At 34.7% G+C, this 25,322-nt stretch overlaps 1 protein-coding gene across 3 annotated transcripts in view; it reads right to left on the bottom strand.

Annotated features, from left to right (window-relative positions):
- Positions 1–25,322, bottom strand: part of LOC111503297 (telomerase-binding protein EST1A) — a 258,113-nt gene that overhangs the window by 212,547 nt on the left and 20,244 nt on the right. For 2 of the 3 annotated variants that reach the window (XM_023157571.2, XM_023157567.2), the window contains exons 6-11: positions 16,518–16,544; positions 15,957–16,364; positions 14,896–15,630; positions 14,761–14,839; positions 8,377–8,487; positions 1,460–1,681 (exon numbers count right to left, since the gene is read on the bottom strand). In XM_023157571.2, the coding sequence (XP_023013339.2) occupies positions 1,460–1,681; positions 8,377–8,487; positions 14,761–14,839; positions 14,896–15,630; positions 15,957–16,364; positions 16,518–16,544 (1,582 nt within the window). The remainder of the gene's footprint in view (positions 1–1,459; positions 1,682–8,376; positions 8,488–14,760; positions 14,840–14,895; positions 15,631–15,956; positions 16,365–16,517; positions 16,545–25,322) is intronic. The other variant, XM_023157570.2, reaches the window with a different exon arrangement.

The raw sequence follows: 25,322 nt of genomic DNA, 5'->3' as shown, positions 1-25,322 counted from the left end.
CTTGCTAAAAATGAGTCTTATAAATCGTTTTTGTAAAATGAATACTCGTGATACTTCAGTTGACCTACCCCATGTAATGATATTACAGCTGATTGTCGTGTAGACAAGAGCGTAATACATGTTGGTCAAGTGATTTCTATGAAAGTTTGAGACTAGTAAAAGCATAATAGAGTTTATTAAGTTTTCTACATATGTTATCAATTTGGTTGTTGAAGGTTAATTTGTAATCCAGCTCCATGCCAAGGAATTTTGTGCTTTCTGATGCTAAGATATCAGTGTGGCCTAAGTTGAACTTCATCTTGTTGAAATGTTTTTGAGGACTACTGAATTGGATAAGGACAATTTTTTCCATATTATTAATGGGGTGATTTCTCTCACACCATTGAGTGAAGTTCTTCACTACTAGTTGTATATCATTCATCAAGTCAAATGTATCGTTAGCAGTTGATATATTTGTTGAATCATCTGCATAAAAAACGTATTTTCTTAACTGTTACCGTTTAGGAGATACTCATGTATATACTTGAACTTGAATAGCCCACTATAAACAAATTTACATATTGTGGCAAAGCAATTTTCTGCGTTTGTTGGTCGTGGTCTGCAATTTTTTTTAACTATATTTCATTTACTACTGCAGTAGACATTATCAAAATGATGAGGCAACAGGCTAAGTGCTTGGGTTGTCCACTCAGCAGATACTATGTTACTGGAATGTGTGTCTGGTTAATTCCATTGGCAGTGGGTGTGGCTTCGTTTCTATTAGTTCGTTCATATGGCCTTGTGCAAATAGTGTGCAGCTATAAGGACAAGTAATCAGATTTTATCTATGTTAATTCCCATTTTCTTTCTATTGAAATTTTTCTTTGTGTTTATGAATTTCTACTGCTTTCCCATTTATTCTAGTATAGTAATTCTGAGTTGTGTCTAGTATTTGTGCTTCTTCAAACAAGATCATGTGAGTGAGTGCCTTCTCTCAGTGCATGTTTGGCTACATACCGACAAATTATCTGGGGCTGAATATGCACTTAAAGAAGGCACTTGCATGATCTTGTTCGAAGAAATTCATGAACACAAAAAAAATTAATAGAAAGGAAGGGGAAATTACCATAAATGAAATTTGGCTACCTATCCTAAACTGGACACAAATAAGGTCATTTAATCCAATCAATATAAATGAAGCCACGTCCACCCCCAATGGAATGAAACCAAAGACAAACCACAGTAAGGTAGTATCTGCTATGAGAACCCAAGCACTTTGTTAGTTTCCTTATCACCTTTGATAATGTCTACCATAGTAGTGAACGAAATATCAGAAGTATCACCGACAACAAACCAGGAAAATAGCTTTTCCACAGTTACATACGGCCTAGAAAGTTGACAACTTTAGATTTACATATTGTTGATGATTCGTCAAAAAATGATCTATCCAATAAATCTTTTGAGAATATCTAGTACTGACCTCAACACTAGTCAACTCTGATAAATCTTCCGCATCAGAATCATTCTGATCCAAGTTGGCTTGTGTCGTCCTGTGAACTCGTCTTCCACCACCTGGGTGAATCCAAGTTTCTTTTCGCAGAGAACTCGGAGCACTAGTTGATTCGTCAGATTCTTTCTGTTTCATTTGAAGTCTTTGACGTTCCAACCTCTCCTCCCGTCGTTTTTTCTCGCCTTGTTCATACTAAATGAAAAAAAAACAATATATATTCAAGAACATTCTAGTAACAAATATAATAAAATAATGCATAACATAAATGAAGTAATATCTAACATATGTTCAATAAACATAAGCGTTCCTTAAGGACACGTTTTAGGTCCAATTTCATACCTATGACATATACAGATATACAAAACATTCCATATAATGTGAAATTAAAAATCAAATACAACAAATTACTCAAGAAGTTTTTTTTATATTGACGATATACTCATTGAAAAAATATCTGCCATTATTAAAACACAGTGAAAATGCTCTAAATTGAATGACTATTAACCATACGCATCTCATATGGATAAAAAATTTCATCAACATATGATCCCCATATGTGAAAATACCTTCAACATTTCTGCTGTTCATAGGTGAATTTTGTGAATATTGAGAAAGTCGTCTTTAAGATGAGGCTCCATCCACAAAACTCTGCTTAAATAATTTTTAAATTACAAAACAATTCAAACTCAAGCCGTTACTAAATGCACAACGTTGTTATTTATTTTATGATTCACAAAAAATCAAATCAAACCCTATTTTACTAACAAAATTATTTTATTAACACATTTTAAACTCAGTCAGAGGTCCAGTCATATTAAGAAACAACATAACCTCTTTCGTCAATGCAAGAACTGTAGTTGGCAATGAAAAATTAATATAGGGATCACTCTGTTGTTGATATCCGGAAAGAAAGGTTTTGGCTTTCTACTTCTCCATCTTTATAAAAAAATGTGGGAATATCATCACGTACCGTCATGGATGACATGAGTAGATTAAACTCATTCGAAACATGAAGTCGTAATTCAATGAATGAAATAACTGCATGGACCTTTCTTAGAACAAACCAACAATATCAACATCAAAATTAAAAGTGAATACTTTTCTGCAGTTGCTTATAAAAAATGAAAAGCATTTCACTATGAAATCACTTGAATATAGGAACAAAATTTCTTTCTGCTGAGTTGATAAAAATTCATGAAAGGAGTCCATTAAAAAGAAAACAGAAAAATACTGTATTTCATATAGAAATTGAGTTAATTAGTAAATTTGAGAAGCCTATAATCTTTTGAAATTCGAAGGGCATCCAACTCTCCACAATCGTGAAGTAAGCATTTATTGGGTCTGAGAATAATGTGCCTTGAGACTACCTAGCCAACCAAGAACGACAGCGCTCTGCATTTTGAGGCAAACCGATATTATCTTGAGATTAGAGGGTAGTGAAGGCATCATTCCATCTAGGACTCCTATAATTAGAACAATCGTTTTAATGAGTTGGTTAGGGTAGAGTCTACGGAGCCTTATTAGCTTGTATCTGCCTGAGGGTTGGGAATGATTAGTTAAGATAAATTCGGAATCCACAAAAGATTCAATAATACCCTCCAGATACAAACCGGTGTCTCGTCAAAACCGTAAATATATCGCTGGATATAGACTGCGATGGATATAGGCATATGCTGGGTAAGTCGACAGCAAATGCATTAGGGTCTCAGGCGTCTTGTGGCAAGTCCTGCATTTGGTATCAGGAACATCTATCCCATCCCACAACTACTGTACACTAAGTTGTTAAAAATGTCATTATGACAGGCCTTGATAAACCTCTCAGTTTCCAACTTTGGTCCATTCGACTAAGAAAAGCACAAGTCGGGTACTTTGATAGGCTGAGTTAATCGATGTTGTTGAAGGGGATCGGCTCATCTTCGTGTTATCGAATAATGAAGTGACCTTTTGCTGAATGGGTTCCAACTCGGTGATAGAGTTGTGGTCACCTCCTACAGTGTCGACAACTAAACAACTGCATTCAATTCCTGCACTTTCATGGTCCCAGACCATGCACAAAAGGGGATCCGAGCTCGTGTTGATTTTATAGGCTCCAGCCAGTACGAAGTCTACGGCCTCCCTGTTGTTGGGAGAAGTATAATAGTGGAACGAATGATTCGGGATACAAACTTCAAACTCCGTTTGGAGCTTTCCTAGCCAAAAAGGAAGTAACTTAGAACATTTTTTTCAAAGTTAAGGTCCCTTAGGAATCATTCAGTTCCTTTTGGTCGAGTTGTTGGGGACTCATAGAAGAACTCACATTGATATGTGTTTTGAGTGAGAAAGTGGACGAGCCTATTGTAGGACAGTATAGTACAGAAATAAAATAGACAGTACGAAATAATAGCACAGTCGTTGGTGGGGTTTCTCTAAACCAATGACTCTCCAAATTTCAGGCATCTCTTACGTTCGTCTACTGGCGTAAATGTTCGATACAATATCCATGTTGATAGTGTGAAACTGAAGCTCAGTAAACATATATATTCACTTCAAAGATTTAAACAGTCTCTATTGATGTTCTCAAGCTTTTATACCACAGTTTAATTCAATCAGTAGTTTCCTATGGTCTTGAACAGTGGGGCATATCAGCTAAAGCTGATGAAGTTTTTGTTATTTAGAAAAAGGTAATCAGAATTTTGGCTGGTGCATGTTCAAGTACACTGCAGGCCATTATTAACAATGCCTAGTTTATATATCTACCAAACTCTGATATATATAAAAAACAGTATTTCAATTATTCCTAGAAATGAGAAAATCCATAAACATTTCACCAGAAATAAGTCTCAACTACATCAGCCTTATAGTAGATTGACAGTATCAAAGAATCACGCAATGTGCTTTGGGGTTAAGCTGTATAATAAGCTTGATGAGGACATTAAATCCTCAAATATCAATATCTTTAAAAGGCGACTCAAGATTTTTTTATTGCAAAAAGCATACTACTGTGGATGAGTTTCTCCTTGAATCCTAATTTGATTGTAGTTTATTAACATTTTTTATGTACTTTATGATGATGTTATGTTTTTTTTGTCTAATGCGAGTGAAGGAACACTGATTCAATAAATGTTTGATTGATTGATATGTACAACGTGGAGACCACGTTTTGTCATGTTCCCAAGATCAACTCCAAAATAAGCTCGATAGGCTTTTCTCCGTAGACTTGCTCAAAAATAAAGTGATATCAAAATGTAAACTATGACTATGAGCAAGCGTGAATTTAGTTTAAATGATTGCTTCACTATACAGTTCAATACTGGCTAAATGATTTGAAGCAAAATGCTGTTAGCAATCTCGTGTGTTCAAGATAAAAGGTAAAACTATGACACACCTCTATACCAAGCAATGATTCATATCAAGAAATGAAAGAGGCTATAACTATTTGCATCATTTTCTTCTTCATAGTTATGAGTGACTTTTAAGGGAAACAATAATATAAGTTGGTTTGCGGATTTGGAATCAGCCCCGGAAAAACCCCCTTCAAAAGCTGTTACTTTGCTCGTACTAAAGAAAAACAATTTGTTGGTGCTCTAAATAATCGAATCCATTCAAAATTTAATAAAAACTTTATGAAATGTTATCAAAAAAATTTAAAATTATTGAAAATATAATTCACATTGCATTTTTATTGAAGTGAACTGAGGGTGATTCTCCTAAAATATTCATAAAGAAATCATTCCTCAATAACAGAAATAAAATTCTAAACCAGTTATATGAATGAATTAAATTATACAAAATTGTTTGGGTAATTTTTAATCTGTTGAAAAAAAATGTAAAAAAACCCAGAAATTAGCTTTGACACAATTATGTGTAATTATTATATGATGCCTCCGTCTAGGGAAAAATATATAATAATGATAATATCTAAAGTGAACTCATAACAGCATCTGATGTGCTATAATATAAATAACATACATACATACGTTCATTTGATGAAGATACTATTTGAAGATGGTCAGCATGTGGAACAGAAAGAGAAAATGAGCATAAATGTTTTATTGATGATTATAAATTAGTCATTCAGTTAATATAAAGAACACTTCTATAAACAAGGTATAAATGGCAATTTTTATTGAAATATTGTGGATCATTTCTTTTCTCGCAAAAGAGTACTTAGACGCCAACAAAATTCCACCTTATATGATGCATAATGTTGATAAAAATGGTATCGGTGAGTTGTTTATGGAATTGAATTGATTGATATATGAAGAAAATCCATATCATATTCAAGTAACACTTTATTGTAACATTTTCATTGAACAGTTTACAAAACCGCCACATGTGTTTCACTATAAATTAGCTACCTTAGACGCGTTTGTATGAACAAGAATTTATTGTGGGTCACACAATTCACTCCATTGAATAAGTTCAACTTTTGTTCACCACTAGTTGGTGAATGATCTACCAAGTAACAAAAACAAAGGTTTGGCTTTGAAATTAAGTTTCCTGTGAAGCATTTCAGGGAGGTATTATTCCATTGCTGCGGGGTACTAAATGCACACACCAACCATGAGACACTCTTCTAACCCTCTTTGATAACCTGTAGCCATCCAGGCTTAAATGTGCAGCGCTGTGTAGCAATAATGGCATATTCCAGTTAATTCGTCAATATTGAAGTTGACTCATGTTCAAGGTGCAATATTTCTACATTGGTGACCGCAGCAACCTTTCCATATGAGGTCATCGACGATACATAAAATTTAGCCAAGCAGGGTTTCTCTCATCTCTGGTTTTTTTAAATCATCGTTTGAGCTTAAGCATTTGCTGACCTTTGCAGGGAAAGTTTGTTTTTGGTGGAAAATAGATTCATAAGATATTCTTCTATTTAGGAAATGACTAAGTCTAAATCTGAGTGGTGCCTTCAGTTCCCCCAGCAACCCCCTACCTACGACTGATGAAGATGAGATTTGGACAGCTGAACCTTTGTTGAAGGTAGACTTTGGTATGACCAGAAGATCCAAAAAACTTAGTCCCTTCTTTGTTGCACCACCTGGTTTTTCAACAAGATCAGAAGTTGGAGTACTGAGAAGGTCTCGATCTTGATCCATGTTCTTGGGATGACGATTGGGGCCATTTAGTTTCATCTGTAAAGTCAAATTCTTTTGCTACTTGAGAGTCCATAAAGGGTCTCACAAGTAGCCGGGGAAAGGTTGTCCATTACGGCAGAGTCACGCCTTATTAAGACAATACTTTCTAAGGGCGTCCGGTATTTTGAAGGTTCCATTAGTAACATTGAAAGGCTTAGAGTCATAAACCCATATTCAGCACTGCTACAAGAATTCAGGCAGGTGATTGCTGAATTCACTCACCATTCTATAATCCAAGCTAACACAGGTGCAAATTGCAAGAAGCGAGAGTTCAAGCAATAAGACAATGAACATATAATGATTCTGATAGTATATAATTTGAAATTTGAGATGAACTTCCATTGAGTAAATTGATCAAAAGCCTTACTTAAAATAGTAAATGGTTTGACCCAATGGAAATGTCAATTGTTTTCATACCATATCATAAAATATCTTTTGACATCTTAAGATAGAAGATGGTAAATTTATCATTTTGATTTATAGGAGGTGCGATCTTGAAAATTCAAATATTATGGATTAAAAGACTTAGTGCATTCCAAGTCTACCCAAAATTCAAAACAAAAAAGTTGTAAGGCGCAATTTATTGAAAAAAAAATATTGACTTACAAGTTTTGTTCAGAGGCCCACTGCAAATAATACTTCAATTAATAATCAGTAGTATTGTTGTCAATCATGCACTAAAGTAACGCCGACCGCCACTGGTAGCCATAATTCAATTGTGACGTGACCAAGATCACGCCTAACTCCACGTGCGCTAGCGGCCATTCAAACATGGCGTTGCTTCGAGAATAATAATACTCCCGATGGTTTGCGACTGTTCGAGGTTGGCGCCGCTTCGATAGAATAACGAAGACTTTTCCAGCGTCTTCGATTGGCAAATATAAACGCCATCCACTCGCCTATCGAGACAGTAAAGTGGAAGTTACAGTGTGGTACGCGGAGCGAACTAGTAAGGCGATAAACATTCGAAAAATAGTTGAAATGTTTGTTGTATTCAAATTGAAATAAAGTTAAGTTTGATTATTGTTCAGTGTAGTCAATTATCGGTCAACCCATGGGGAAAAACGTAACAGTATCATACGGAACTATTCAGTCAAATTTCAGAAATGTGTTATTCAATTTTCAATATGCAGAGAAAAAGTACTCCACAGGGAAATCATTCTAAAATTTTCTCCAGAAATTTTGAAGTTTCCGTAGTAGGCTAGCTAAGCAAATGGCAGATTACAACTCTTTGATCTGAATATACGATAGTGTAGAAAATACTGCCAAAAATGGAGTTTCTAATTTTTAAGGCTGCACATCGCCAAAATGAAGAACAAGAGGGTGAATAGGAGAATCTGCCACAATTTAATCTTATGTAGTCTCATATGTTAATGACTTCACTATGACTGACATATATGGTGGTTCAACTCTTTCCACAGATTATACAAAACTATTATGGATTTCAAAGATTGATAAATATATAAAGAAAAAATGTCAAGGAAACATTCTCCAATTCTCTTCAAAGTCAATAGGTTTCACGTCATTGATGCCAAACCAACATTTTGAACATTCAGTAATTATTGAAAATCAAAGAATTGTTAGTGAAAGATATCGATATGCTGAATTTGGTTCATTATCATTTCAAATTAAAACTATTTCGTATATTATTACAACAGATCTATGTCAGCAAATAACAATTTTGGAGTTTTATGTGAAAACGACAAAATGCCACTTCTAACAGTGTATGTATCAGTATAAAAATTCAGATTTTGAATTTGCACTAACCTTTTTTCTGTTTTCGTCTAATAGAGTTACAAGTTTTTCTCTAGCTGACGGAACAGGATTTGAAGACATCAAACTCCTCATATAATAGTATACCGCATCAAGTTTACGTCTCTGAAAAGAAAAATAAAAATGAACTCAATTTGATTGTAAAACATTTTCAAAGTGAAAAGGAATAATAGATGAATAATTGCATTTCTATCATTGCAAATAGTGTAAATTTTAAATTTGTGTAAATAATTTCAAACTATATCGTCACACCTGTCTTTTCTAGAAATATTATAGAAACTCCCAAAAATTTTGCAGAAGTCAACAAGAAATATGAAACTGATCAACACTGGTTCAAAATTTGGCTACCAGATACTGAGGATTCTATTTCTCAGTTCGATGGAGAGTTGATGTGTAACCGAGTATGTATGCTCTCTAAGTAAATGTATAATACAGGTTGCATCAATACCAAACCATGTGATCAGTAATTTAGTGCATCAGCACAAATATTGAATTCTGATGATTGTCATTCATACAAGTAAGACAACTGGCAAAAACTCATTTTGAACCCATTTTTCAAACTCAATATCTATTGAAAACACTTTCCCATGCCTGAATTAAAATGCCATCCCACAGCATGTGTTTCGGTAACTAAGTTAGCGTAATCAAAAAATGAGTAAAACTAAATATCAAAACAAACTTAGAGCTTTTATATGCATTTGGGTGAACCATAACCATTACCAAATGGTTGTCATTAATGAATTATTATTAGCTATTGTGTGTTATGTTTTTATATTTTAATTCCCATTTATATATTGATGATTACTAGTCATGGTATCTAATCTACCTAGTTTCTACCTGTAATTATCATGTAAAATAGTAAACAACGGGGTCTTTGTAATGAGACCTTTGTCGCACTTCATAGATCTCATTCCACGTTGCTATATTCTCATGATGTTTGTAAAAACACTCGGTGAGTCTGTTCTGTGCAAATTTGTGTGAGCTGGATGTACTTCTCTTAGACTACTTCATCACATAGTTCATTCATTTCTAAGATCCTCTAGAAGCGGTGAATTGGCGCGCTGTGAATAGCCATGATGCTCCTTATGTGGCTCGGGGAGTTAATAATATTGCCTACCCAGGACACGAGGCTAATGACCAATGCAGTCGATGACACCCAAAAAAAAGATCCTCCAGATATTCAACTGTCATTCCCAAGTATCCCCATAACGAAAACAATCGAATATATGAAAAAGCTTTTAGAAATAAATTATAGATAAGATTTAGATTACTTTCCACAGACTTGGATCCGATCCGTGGAAGGTGTATTGGCCATTTGCGACACACACACGAGTAAGAGAAAAGATTTTGTCTTGTCTTAACAACAATAACAGATTCCTAAATATAAAGTTCACATTTAAAATTGAAAATAAAGAAGAGCTACCGTTCCTAGATGTTCCACTGATAAGAAACAATAATAACGGTTTAGATCTTGATGTATACAAGGCGTTCCAACGAAAACTTGATCCCCCGTGTAAGTCAGAAACGGACGAGTAATCGAAAATTTCAAAGAACACGTCAGTTTTTATTTCTAGGGGGACTACTTCTGATATGGAAATCATACCCGAAACTTCACCGGCCTGTGCTCAACAACTACCCCTCCTATTTTTTCAATGGCAGGGGGTTCGAGTGATACATCATTTGAAAGGGCTCTTGTTCCTCTATTACCTCTGTAATTTTTTTTGAAATTGGTTCATTCGTTTTTGAGAAATTGAATGATGAATGTTTTATTTAAGAAAAAACAGAAAATTCGCTTTCGTTCATTTCAATGAGGAAATCAACAACAAATATCAGTGTAAACAAAATCAACAGATATATTGTTCTACCCTCGAAAGCATTCCGTTTATCATTCAAGATGTCTGGGGTCAGCAATCGGCATTCCCGAACAATTCTCTGTCGTAGGTCTTCTAGATTTGTAGGCTTAATTGAGTACACTTTCGACTTCAGTTGTCCCCACAGAAAGAAGTCCATCGGTGTAAGATCAGATGATCGAGCTGGCCACTCCACTGGATCCCTTCTGCCGATCCAACGCATTGGAAAACGTTCGTCCAAAAACTGTCTTACCCGAACATTAAAATGTGGGGGTGCACCATCCTGCTGGAATGTTATTTCATTTTCTACTAAATTGTCATCATTTTCTAAAATGTGTGTAATCATAGGATCTACACAGTCTTGTAATAGATTTTAGTATATGTGTCCATTGAGATTAGCTTCAATGAAGAATGGTCCAACAATATGATTATCAAAAATGTCGGCCCAGACATTCAATTCTTGTGGAGTTTGTGAATGTGTTTCCATCACCAAATGAAGATTCACATCGCTCCAGTAACGACAATTGTCTATTCTCTTCATCATTCATAATTAAAGAACTTTCGTCTGAAAAACATGTATAATAGGTTTGGGTTATTGGTCAATTTCTCGCTGAACACCTCCTCACAAAACTGAAGTCGACGATCAGGATCATGTTTGTTTGATTCCTGAACTAGCCTTGTTTAGAAAGGATTGAATTTGTAGGCTTTCAAAATCCGAAAAACACTACTAGCTAATACACCAGACGCTCTAGCTACTTGCCTGATAGATTGTCGATTATCCATTTGTACATGTCCGAAAACTGCAACTTCAACTTCGTCATTTCTGACAGGACGGGATACTTCATGTTTTCTGTTGTGAACAGAACCTGAAGTTCGAAATTTATCCATTAACTGTTTAATGTATTGATGGCTCACGTTGTGGTCTGGATGATTCGTATTATAAATTCTTGCAGCAGCTTCAGCACATTCATTATTTTGATAATAGGTTGCAACAATTTATATTTTTTCTCCAATAAAATAAACCATGTTGGAACACAGTGAACAAGAATTACTGAATGATAATTCGTGAAGAAGTGACAGTGGCCAACTATCTACTTTTTGTTCTACAACAACTAGATTCAACAAAAACTACCAGTGCAGAAAAAACTTTCAGTTCGTCCATTTCAAAATATTTACTACTAATTAAATAAATTCTACAAATCTAGAAGACCTGCGACAGAGAATTGTTCGGGAATACCGTTTTCTGCTCCGGACATCTTCAAAAATGTAAGGAACGCTTTCGAAAGTAGACTGTATCATTGTACGGAACTAGATGGAGGCCATTTTGAACACTTTATCCATGGATTGTGTTGCCATTAATATTATTTTTATTGATTTCCTCGATTAAATAAGCAACAGCGAATTTTCTGTTCTTTCTTAAATAAAACTATCAACATTCAATTTCTCAATAACAAATTAATCAATTTAGAAAAAAATTACAGAAGTAATAGAGGGACAAAAGACCTTTCAAATGATGTATCACTCGACCCCCTATGCCATTGAAAAAACATGTCGGGGGTAGTTGCTGACCGCAGGGGGGTGAAGTTTCGGGTATGATTTCCATATCAGAATTAATCTCCCTAGAAATAAAAATTGACATGTTCTTTGAAATTTTCGATCACACGTCTGTTTCTGACTTACAGGGGGGTCAAGTTTTCGTTGGAACGCCCTGTATAAGAAGCACTTTGAGATATATTCCTGACAGCTCCCACCACTGTCAAAAATTAAAAATGGTAGGACTACATTTTCTTGTTCATAAACTGGTCACATTCCCCTTGAGCAATGAAAACTATGATATCGAAAAAAAAAATATCAAGCAAATAGTTGGAATTCAAGGTTATTTCTGGAACATAGTGGATAAGTTAATTAGGAAAAAAAATTCAAGTACTGTTCGTAAATTGTCAACTTTTCAAAAAGATGAAGACTCAAAATTCATAGTTCTTCCAGAAGAACCAAAATATACTAAAGGATTGGTCCAAATTTTCAAAAGATCGAACACTCGTACACTTCAGCAAGTTTTGAAGAACCTAAAAGACAAGAAATAAGTTGTGAGAATGAAAAGTATGTTAATCAAACTGAGTGGACTTTAAATAACTCGCTACAAAGAATATGTTTCACATATTCGATTTCATAGACCAGAGAAGTCTAATGTCAGTGAACATGGTTTAGAAAAGGCCACAGAATATGTGAGGAATGTTTGAAATTGTTGAGAACGTTACAAGACAACAGGTTCTTAGGTGCATTCAGAAATTTCAAATCAAATCAAAATATACTTTATTGTCCGAATATTTGCATGTTATTGACAAAGTCCAAGAAATACAATGTTGATATAAAAAAAGTACTAAAAAAGTATAAATGTAAATATAAAAAAGTTCCAAAAATTAATAAATGTAAACATACACCATGTATAAAGTGATAGTACAATAGTAGTAAAAACATTAGTAATATATTATTAAAAGGATTCGCTAAAATACTCCTCCAACCTATAATAGGGTCTATCCACAAATAGGTTCTTCAACGCCTTTTTGAAATGAACGTTGCCTAAATTTGCAGATCTCATTTCTAATGGTAAATGATTAAACAATTTACCACCATTGTAGTATATGGAATCCTTGATTAAATTCGAAGTTGGGATGGGAAGTCTAAAGGTATAATTGCTATTGCGAGTAGCATAAGGAGTAGAAGCAAAGTTGAACTTCGATTTATGTTTATAAATAAGGCAAACTGTCTCTAAGATAAAAAGTGCGATGACTGTTAACATTTTATTGGCAGTGAACAAATTCCTACACGATTCTCTATGTTTAACTTTACAGAGGCATCTTAGTACCCTCTTCTGTAATATCAATACAGAAGAGAGGAGGGATGAGTTGCATGCTCCCCAAAAAGGTATTCCATAACGTAGTCGAGATTCAACAAGTGCATGGTAAACGGTCTTTGCGACATGGAAACCCAATCCATTTGAATCCACTCTGACTGCATAACATCCTGAGGAGATCTTACTCTTTAGTTGTTTAAGGTGCTCATCAAATTTCAGCCCATTATCAATGAATACACCGAGAAACTTTGTGTTTAATTTATTTTGTAATACATCAGCGTCTATTGAAATGTCATCAAGAGAACATTTGAATGATATTATATTCGTTTTGGATGCATTTAGAGAGAGTAAATTTGCATCGCACCAGCTCTTCACCTTCTTCAAGTCGGATGATATTATTTTAATTAGCTCCATTGAGTTTTTTTCTTTCCACAATATTGTAGTATCATCCGCGAATAGAGTGAAACTATCAGATATGATAGTTTCACATGGTTTAGAAAAGGCCACAGAATAAGTGAGGAATATTTGAAATTGTTGAGAACGTTACAAGACAACAGGTTTTTAGGTGCATTCAGAAATTTAAAAATTGAATAATGTGGAATGAAATCTGAGAACAGGAACAAATGTACCATCACAAACAGCACTTTTTTACTCTTTTACATAATAATTACAAATGAGGAACTAGGTAAATATTATGTAGTCATTATATAATATAATAAATACCATAACAGTATAATACAAGCACCAATATAAGAATTACGTAAATGACAATCATCTTGTTACATCATTTAATGACCCTCATTATCGAAGAATAGTTTGTCCAGATAATTATTTTTTGTTTAATTTTCTATTTTTACTTGTATTTTAATAAATTATTTTTAGTTTAATTTTCTATTTTTTACTTTTATTTTATTTCACTATAATTTCATTCAGGATTTTTTGCTTAATATAATTGTTATTTTCAGCTATTGTTTTTAATTTTTCATTTGTATTATTTCTTTTAGAAATTTCAAATCACTTTATATAATATTATACAATGGAAGTCCTAACTAATGAAATTCATATTTGATTATAATAATTTTTTTTGAATAATATAACTTTCTTCCCCTACCAAAATTAAATATTAAAATTTGAATATAACAAAAGGGCAATAAATTAATTCCAAATTCTTCTAATGTAAAAAATTATGTGACTGATTTATAGAAAGTTGTGACATTATATTGTAAAATGTGTCGAAAGAGAGCTAGCATGGAAAAATGAGGAACCGTCATCAAAAAGGTAAACTTATAAGGGATGATTCTTTTTCAAGTTCATGTAAAAAATTTTAATTGTTGATGGTTACTAGAAAACCAAATGTTGAATTCACAATGTTTAAACGCCATCTTTTACAGCTTGAAAAGTGGCAATGAGAGACTGTTTGTGACTATGGTAACGCCAGAGAAAAATTAAAAGGAAATTCGAATATTTCCAAAACAAACTGGAATATTGTAAACTTATGAACTTCATTTAAATAAGCTCTAAAATAATAATTTTTTTACTATTCACCGACTTTGTATCTCTCAAAGGTTTCCGATTTTGCCATACTGGCTTTAAGCCATGACTTCCTCAGGCAATGAGTTTCAAAGCCATGACATTTCTTAAAAACACTAGAGGTTTTTTACTGAGTTAACTTACCGCATAAACAGCCAAAATTGCCAACTGATTATAAGGTTTCCCATTCTTAGGATTAATTTCATGGGACTTGATATACCATCTGAAATAAAAATTAATCAATATCTGCAATCCGAAAAAAAAAGAGTTATAACATACTGTCTACACTTTCCATAATTTGAAGTCTCATTCACCTCCTCTCTGTACCTGCCAAGGTCGCCCAAAAACAAGAACAACTTCTGCGCTGACACCAGTGCTAAACCAACCAACCCTAACCCCTTATGTGATACTGTGTTATTATCACCCAAGAAGTTATTTAACTTGAACTCGTATGTATCCTCCAATACAGACAAAAGCCGCTCAAAGTAGTTACTCCCCTCATCTATTAGGTAAAGGAGGAAATCTTTATACTTCTCCTTATTATCAGGATCACTTTTGATGGCTTTCCTAGTCACTTCAATAATATTGTGATATAAGATCTTCCAGAAGTGCTGCTCAACATTTTCTGACTGACAAAATTTGATTGCTCTGCAGATGAGATATTGGAGGGCTTCCTTTAGAAATAGTCGTAAGTTGTCAACAGTATCCCAGTTGATTAAAAGGAATCCCTTATTGATGATAGATTGTAATTCACTGTCAGCTCTCTTCACGTCTCGCAATAGGGCAGGATAATGACAAGAATGAAATTCCTCGCTGTTTTCATCATACCAAGGTGGTCTCATATTACCAAATTGGTCAGTGGTGTATATCTGAGGAGGAGGAGTGTCAGCATTATCAGAGAATCCAGGTGTACCTCTAGAATTTGATGATTTCACTATTATGGGTTTCGTTGGATTGTTAGGGTCAAAGAGAGTCTTCTGTTGTCCAACTGATTGTCTTGAGGTTTCAGGGTATCTGAAGTTGCACAACAAATGATAGTATTACTTATTGTTGAATACACTTCTAAACTTTAGACTAACTCTCACATAATAACAGCATAGGAAACCTTCATTCGAATTATATCAAATTATCAAAAATGTTGAAGAAAAAATTAAAACATAGTAATACATGTTTTCATGTAGGGACACTGTAATGATAACATATCCCAGATATGATAAAATATCATAGATATGATAACATATTCCAGGTTTCAAATATGACAACTTCTCAAAGTTGAAAATTACTCGACCGATCAAACTATATACGTAATTAGAAAATAATGCCATTTAAAGTTTACTCACCTGGGATGATCTTGAGCACTTTGAGTATCTATTCTGATTGGTTCCCTTTGTTGGGGAAGAACAATAACACCTGCCTTCTTTGAACTAGGATCGATGTTCTTGATTTCTTCAATATTAGTCCGGTTGTCCCTTTCTGAATTATTTCTGCTTCTCACTATTTCATCCCTCCAGTTGCCTGTTCCAGAGTGTGCAGGGTGATGTCTATCCCAACTATTGTCTCTACTAATGTTTCTGGAACTGTTCTGATAATGATCATAACTTGTCTCTCTTTGGCTTTCTCGAGAAGTCTTCCTGGGACGAGTCTCGAAAGGAACTTTGAAGCTATCCCGGCTGTCTATGCTGGTTGTAGAGTTTTGTCTACTTCGACTGTGTCTGTTTCGAGAGTTACTGTTCTCTCTTGCACCACTTCTGAGACCAATGAGAAAACAGGATTTAGACAGTTTCATTACACTCTAAACTAAACTAGTATTGTTAATTTTTTAGTAGTATACAACAGCTAAAGAAATTAATTTATTACAAAAGGCACCTCCCAAAACTTTTTAAACCATTCGCTGAACTCACCTATTACGGTTCCTTCTTCGATTTTTCCTATAAGAAAAACTACGTTCAAAATAATAATTTCATTAAATCAAGATTTTAGTGAGATGAAAAAATTTTACATAATAAAAAAAGTAGAAGCACTTGTAGCTAAAACTTTTATGTGTCAGAACAGATTTGGGGTTTTTGGATTTGGTTAATTGGGTTCATAAGAATTAGGTCGTGGAGTTTTACATGTTGAATTTATGTAATCAATACATGAAATAAATTTCAATTGTCCATACCTACAACACAAAATAAGATATCTGAAAAATCCAATTGTAAACTTGAAGCAATTGGCCATCAGGAAATATGAATTCAAAAATAATTCTTTTCTCAATATCGACAAGGAATAATTTTTCCTTACTTCAGAGATGAGATCAAGTACGTTCGAAATCCCATCATTAATTTAATAATTTAGTATTAGTTTTATTCGGTAAAATTAAAAATTTGAAGATTTTCTATATGAAGATTTTGTTTTTGAATACTGGGAATCCGAAGCTAACTTTCAACATATTAATATTCCGGGTTATAAATTAGATTTTTTTTTACCGTCGTAGTTTGAACAAAGAACATGGTTGATGTAGCTATACTTTCTAGAAATAAATACAAGACTGAATTGAAAAAGTTGTATTTTCAGGAGTAATTAATTTTTTGGGAAAGAAAGTTTTTGGCTTTCTACTACTCCATATTGATACAAAAAAAATGTTGGAATCTTCCAAAGAAAAGAAGGAAGCAATCAATTTCAAAAGTAACTGTATACATAGATGTGTAGATCATGCGAAGAAAAAAATTTCAGACACAAACTGGAAGAAATAGACCCCCTGAAACAGCTACTTTCATATAAACATTGAATTACACGAAAGAAAAATCATTATGACATTCATTCGCTTATTTGATTTAATCCCAACCAAAGGAATCTTCCAGTTTGCGTCTGAAAATTACTTCTTTGCATGATCTAAACAATATGTATAGTTACTTCTTTTGAAATTGATTGCTTCCTTCCTTTCTTTGGAAGATTTTCACCTTTTTTGTATAAAAATGAAGTAGTAAAAAGCCAAAAACTTTTTTTCCCAAAAAATAAATTACAAGATTCCTTTGGTTGGCCTTAATCAAATAAGCGAATGAATGTCTTTAAGATGTCATCGATAACATGGATGGATCGAACTCATTCCGTGACATAAAGTCCTAATTTATTAATGAATTGTGTTTGTGTGTTATAATGTTATCCAGATTAGGACTGAAGACCCTAAGGCAAGTGTCTTACGGCGAAACATCAATGTCTACCATTGAGGATGACAGTAAGTGAAATGTTTACCTTTCATTTGGTATATTGAGTAGAAATTCTGTGAATGATATCTGATTCAATTCCATAACGAATGGTTGGAATACAAACTGAGTAGAGAAAAGTGTTTTTTGAATAATTCAGTGTTCATATAAAAGTATGTGTTTCAAAAGAATTTTTTTCTTTCGTGTAACTCAATGTTTATATAAAAAGTAGCTGTTTCAGGAGGGCTTTTTATTCCAGTTTGTGTCTGAAAGTTACTTCTCTGTCTGATCTACACATCTATGTATAGATTTACTTCTTTTGAAATTGATTGCTTCCTTCTTTTCTTTGGAAGATTCCTACATTTTTTTGGATTAAGAAGGAGTAGTAGAAAACCAAAAATTTCAAAAAAACAAGACTAAACATTTGAACTTTGAAAAATACAATAAAAAGGCATTCTGAATTTTGTGGTATATCATCTCATTTCATATGAAACTTACTATCATTGTTTACTACTGTTCACTCATATTGGCCTTTTAACGGAAGAAGGGATAATAATAATAATAATAATAATAGGTCTTTATTCCCTTAATGATACAATAAATAAACGGGAAAGGCTGAAGATCAGTTGGTTGCACCAAAAGATGCAACCTCTGTTTTTCATCTTAGGCCAAAAAAAATATATATATACACATGTATACACAATACATATACATATATGTACATATACACACATACACATATGTAATGCAAAAAAACGAAAAAAAAATCGTCAGAAAAAATAACAGAGAAAAATATTCTAAACTATTTACAAATTGTTGAGTGAATTGACACAATAGTATATTAGACATAATTATAAACGGTTAGAAAAAAGAAGATAGTAATGTTACGAACCACCATTCTTATTGACAATGGGTGTACATTAGATTTCGTTCAAATATTTCCGGTTCAATGCTCTTTTGAATTTTTTCAAAGACATCAGTTTAAATTCATCAGAGATTGAGTTGTATACTCGTGCGATCTGGTATGAAAAAAAATTTTTGAATAATTCTGTACGGTGTATGGGGGGTGTTAGTCTTCCCCTGTAACGAATGTTGATATTGTGCACATCTGAACGGTATGACAATTTCTTGTATAAATATTTGGAAGCTTTTTCAGTGATAATTTTATGATGTTTTTTTGGAAAATCTCGAACTTTTGCAGAATGACACTCATGGTAAATCATGAAAAATTTCGATCTTTGGTGATTTATCGACTTCAGTACTACCTCGTCATCACTCAGTAATCTTAAATGCATACTGAATTCCCAAGGAATTTCTATCAAAATTGATGCACATATTCGATAACTCCTTAGAAGTCCTTAGAAGTTGAATGGGCTATCAAGTCGTTTCAGCCCTTCAAATCTCCTGGAGAGGATAGTATATTTCCAGCTCTTCTTTTAAACGTACTGGAAATAATTTTACCTATTCTCATAAAATTGTATAGAACTAGTCTGGTGTGGAACTATATACCACCCAGTTGGTTGACGGACATATCAGAAGGGTGGCATTATGTGCATTTCCCTGAATAACCACCAGTATATATATCAAACCGGTACAGATTTAGCATTAAACAACCGTGTAGAGGAAATATCTCAATCCCTTGACAACAAAAATATTGCGGTTGCTGTATTTCTCGATATTGAAGGAGCATTTGGCAATGCACTACCTAAATCTATAAGATCATTTAAATCTATAGGATCATCTCTGGCTAGGAAAGGTATAGAATCGACCATAACTTGCTAGATCAATGCCACGCTGGTAAACACAACTGCGCCTACGACTCTTTAAGGCGAAGTTCAGGGTCACCAAAAGCTGCCCTCAAGGTGGGATACTATCTCCCCTTCTGTGGTAGCTCCTGATGGATAGTCTGCTTGATGCCCTCGACAGAAGAATAGTAGATCTGCAAACTTATGCAGATGACCTTGTCATCTTGGCAAAGTCCACGTCGGGAAGGGTAGCTTGTAATATCCTCCAAAGCACTACAACTCTTCAAGGCGAAGTTCAGGGTCACCAAAGGCTGCCCTCAAGGTGGGGTACTATCTCCCATTCTGTGGTAGCTCCTGATGGATAGTCTGCTTGATGCCCTCGACAGAAGAATAGTAGATCTGCAAACTTATGCAAATGACCTTGTCATCTTGGCAAAGTCCACGTCGGGAAGGGTAGCTTGTAATATCCTCCAAAACACGTTGGACGTTGTTCACAGTTGGTGCCTAAGGGATCAGATGCCTGTCAACCACAGCAAAACTTTGATAATCCCCATCACCAGGAGGAGAAAATTGGATGATCTAACGCCACTTTTCCTCAATGGTGAGGTCATTCCATTTGGAATGGAGGTGAAATATCTTGGCATTGTCCTTGATAAAAAACTCACCTGAAACGCTCACTTGGAAAAAGTTTTACACAAAGCCAGACTGTCCCTATGGACATGTCGAAGGATTTGTGGTGAATCTTGGGATTGAGGTCCCAAACAAATCCATTGTATTTATGTGATGATTGTCAGACCAATGATACTTACAGTGTAATTGCCTGGTGGCCAAAGGCTTTACAGAAAACGGCCCAGGCGAAGCTCTCTGGCTTACAGAGACAGGCTTGTCTGGCCATCAGTACCACACCGTCAGCGGCCACAAAGATCCTTCTAGATCCACCTCCTCTCCATATTTTTCTGGAGAGGAAGGCTAAATAGACTGCATATAGACTTGTGCACATTGCCAATTGCCCAAATCAATTTAATGCAGAGTGCAACAGACTATTGGTTGACACTGGAAGTCACAGCATTCTGGAAATGACCTCTGACTTTATGCCTACAACTGTCAACTACGAACTGCTTTATAAAGTACTGATCCCGAGTAGATAGTTGTTGGTTCACCGATAGTTCAAAACACCTTCCGGTTCTGGTGCAGGTGTTTTGAGTCGCAGACCCAGGACAGAGATATCAACCTGCCTAGGAACCTATGCGACTGTATTTGAGGCGGAAATTTACGCTATTGAATTGTATGCGGAGAGATTGGAAGAATACAATCTCATACACAAGTCAATAAAAATATTCTCGGACAGTCCTGTCCACACTGGCCTGGAAGGCAATGAGGCGGCTGAAAGGAGGGTGCTGCAAGAAGCTTCATCGGATCAGAACCTGTTATTGACATCATTTTAGGCTTTGCAAACAAAGATTGAACACCTGGATGGCAAGAGGATTTATGGACTTCTGGCAGAATTCTCCAGGATTGGCTCACCCAAGGCGTTTATTCACCCTTCGAAGCTTGATATCAAACAGTTGTCGGACTACAGTAGGGATGAACTACAATGTCTAACAGACCTTCTTACAGATCACTGTCATTTGAATCATCATATTATGCAAAGACTCGGACTGTCGGAAGACAGTGTGCGTCGCCTCTGTTTGGAAAATGATGAAATAGCAGAGCACATACTATGTGCCTGCCCCGCTGGGAACCGAATCAGGTTTTAAGAGTTTGACAGAGTGGTACTTTTACCATCTGACCTGAAAGACCACTCACCATACAAACTAATCGGCTTCGTTAAGAAGCTGGGTTTATTTGGTAGAGTGTGAATAGGTGTGAGCCACAATTATCTCTTGCGGATTGCGGTGGAGGGTCGAATAGACCCACTCACTTTGGACCTATCCTAACCTAAGTATAGTTTATTCGACGCCAATATTTTTGACGATACAACACTTGAAAATCTTTACAAGGTTAACCGAAACCCTGTTTATTTGTTTTGACCATTTGACCGGTTATAAAATTCTTTTTTCAACGATATAACACATGTAGTCATTTCTATTCAAAATGGCGGCGAAGGAGCCATTTTCTCCGAATTCAATATGGCGGCATTATTTTTTTTTTATTTATGGACTTGTCATTTTACTATAAAAATGTAAATAGTGTGAGAGAAAAAATAAACAATCGAACAATGATAAAGAATACCAAGAATACAAAATATCAATAAATTATTAATGATAATAATCAGCAGTTTCTTCATAGAAGGTCAATATGCTAATCCTGATTTTTGAAAGAATGTAAAGATGAATCAAACAAATCAATATTGATGCTATTTTTATTTGCTAGCCTAAGCATTCTAGTAATGGATTCATTGAAGACATAGCTAGTAGAACGGTAATACACTTTAAACAAATCTGAAACCCTGCTTCTTCTTGAATTTACATTCAAGTCAGTCAGTTGTGTTACATATGGACAGTTCATTTCACCATTTACACACATCGGAAAAGTCTAGGGATATTTTTATAACATAATAAATATCATAAAAATAAATGCATGAGGTCGTTTAATTTCGATTAAATTGGTACACTCGACCACCCTGTAGATTTCTATGGGTTGAACAAAGCCTGCAAAAACGGTAACTAATCTTTTATCAAGTTTTTTACAACTGTAGGTTTTCGGCTAAAATGAATAATCTGAAAGTGTCGAGTTTGTACATTCTATGCAGTTCTTGCTCAGCAATTAAACTGGAAATATTGTGCTTTAACATGGAACGCCATCACTTACCATTGGCTGAGATGAATAGAGAGCTGTAGGGCTTCTTCAAGGTGGCATGCGACAAAATGATGTAGCTCTTCGTTTGGGGGTCTCCCAAAGTGTTATCAGTCGATTGTGGCGGCGTTTCCGTGAAACTGGCAGTCCAGCCGAACAACATCCAGGGCGAGGACGCGCTACAACTGCAGTTCAAGACCGATTTTTGATCTTAACCGCAAGAAGACAACCGACAATCACAGCACCTGAGTTGGTTAACATGTTGCAGCAGACGCACCTGGTAACCATTGGTCGTGATACTGTCAGAAATCGACTGCATGAAGCAGATCTCCACAACAGAAGGTCACTTAGATGTCCACCTTTGTCGAGAGGCAATCGCGGTAGAAGATTAGTGATGTCAAGAACATCAAAACTGGGATGCAAATGATTGGGCCACAGTTTTGTTTACAGACGAATCCAGATTTGGATTTCATCCAGATTCTCGTCGAGTAAGACTGTGGAGACGACCTGGAAATAATGAACGTTTGAGACACGTCCAGGAAGTCCACACATACAGAGGTGGTACAGTAATGCTATGGGGCGGAATCATGATCGGCGGCAGAACCGATCTCGTTTTTCCAAATCGCTCCCTCACAGCTCGACAGTACCTCGACACCATTCTTCTACCTATCGTTCGTCCATTTGCTGGTTCTGTTGGTGAAAACTTCCACCTAATGCACGATAATGCTCGTCCACATGTCGCGCGTCTAGTGACTGACTGGCTCACCAACGAAGGAGTTGATGTATTGCCATGGCCAGCACAATCACCGGACCTGAATCCCATCGAGCATGTGTGGGACATGCTTCAACGACGAATTACTCCGCATATGGGGAACATTCACACAACGTTTCAATTGAGAGAGCTTTTAATCGCTGAATGGGCAAATGTACCTCAACAAGACATTGACAATCTCATTTTGTCGATGCACGATAGATGTAGGGCCGTAATAAACCAGCGTGGAGGCCATACTTTGTACTGATTCCAATTTTTTTTGTATTATGATTTTTTTTCGGGGTGCCAAAGAAGAGCCATATTTTTTTTTTTTAGTTTTGCTTATATGCACACTCAGTATTTTTGACCATTTAATAAATTTTGTTGTAAGTTACATTCGTTTAATAATCACCCGTCAACTTTTTTTCCCAAAAGCGATCTAAAAAAAAAATTATTGCCATTTTTAAAAATATCCCTAGACTTTTCCGATGTGTGTATATCACCATATTTAAAGTAGATGAATTCAAAAGTAACAGAATATCGAAGTACACATAATCAGACCTCTGATATCCGAGCTTAAATTCACACGATCTCAATACAATATTTTAAAAGTATTTATAGAAAATTTGTCTGTGGATCATTGAACAAATCCCAATAATTTTAGTGATTTAGATACAATGTGATCAATAATACCTTTAAAGGTTACTTTGTTATCAAACAACGCTCCCAAGTCTAGAAAGCTGTTGGTCAACATTAAATTAATGTTTTTGATTTTGTATGTTTATACAATAGGTTTCACAGTTCTTAAAAATGTTATATGATAACATTTATTTATATTTAAGTGAAGCATGTTTATATCACACCAACGAGATAACAGTTCTATAACAGTTCTGCATCACAAAAGTTATCAACTACCATATAAAATTTGAGATCGTGTGCAAACATTGAGTATTAGGTGTGGTGTATGACATCCGACACATCGTTTACAAAAAGAATGAAGAGTATTGACCCAATATGCGATCCTTGATGAACAGCAGACTTTACAGAAATTTGTGATGATATGGAACCAGTACATTTAACACACCGAATCTTATTTCCAAAATAGATCTTTATCCATTTTGACATGTTACCATTGATGCCTAATGCTAAGAGGTTACCCATGAGAAGTTCATGATTAACCCTGTCAAAAACTTTTGAGAAATCAGTATAAATAGAGTCAAACTTCTGTTTTTCCTCTAGGTTATTGATGACATTATACTTCTAGTGGTAGATCTACCAGATATAAAGCCATGTTGGTGTTCATTTATTATATTTTTTGTATCAGCCTGTGTCTGAAAGTAACTTCTTTGCCTGATCTACACATATCGTAAAGAGTTTATTTTGAAATTAATTATTTTCTTCGTTTTTTTGGAAGATTTTTCTATTTTCAAACGAATTTATTTAGCTTGCCCTATTTGTTTCTTTGGTCCAATTTAGAAATTGAAGTTTGAACCCCTTTCTGTTGATAGATTTATATTTGGTACACACATTTAGTTTTAATGACAATACAATTTTATATATTCTGTATTATTGTAAATCCAAGATGGCCCCAGCTACAAAATGGCGGATTATATATTTTTTTCACAACTACATCAATATGAGTATCAGATGACAGGGCTTGACTAGTAGAATAGTAGTACACTTTGAAAAAGATGTAAATTCAAGGTGGCCGGAGCTACAAAACTACTCCAATATGGGTATCAAGTGACAAGGTTTGACTAGTGAATAAAAAAAATTTAAATATCACAGTTTGAGACGAGATTTTCATAGTGAACACAGGTTTTGAAAACGGAAAAGGGTTATTTTCCGAAACGTTAACCATTATTTATTTTTTTTCATTTATTTTTTTTTTCAATTTGTAGGCAAAATTCATGAATAAGACAAGTTACTGACTAATTGGACTTTCCAGTAGTTTATATTACGCAGTAACTTTTCATGGTGAACTTTTCGGTTTGCCCTTTACTACACTTCAGAAAATTCACTATTGATTTTTATCTTTTATTTTTTCAGATTGTGGAAGGTTATAAAAACCCAAAAAACAGTATAAATGCAAATCTAATATAATCTATACAACAAACTGATCACCAGATTTAAGGGTACTCTTACCCCACCTAGTACTTTCTGTTTTACAGAAAAGATTCAAACTACTTCTGTTCGAAATCCAACTTAAAATATAAACTGCCCAACCCT

The sequence above is a fragment of the Leptinotarsa decemlineata genome, unplaced genomic scaffold (genome assembly GCF_025532065.1).
Source record: "Leptinotarsa decemlineata unplaced genomic scaffold, Ldec_3_MD MMD2_tig00001019_RagTag_RagTag, whole genome shotgun sequence".
NCBI lineage: Eukaryota > Metazoa > Arthropoda > Insecta > Coleoptera > Chrysomelidae > Leptinotarsa > Leptinotarsa decemlineata.
The sequence above is the reverse complement of the archived record's forward strand: the minus strand, read 5'-3'. Positions and strand labels throughout refer to the sequence as shown.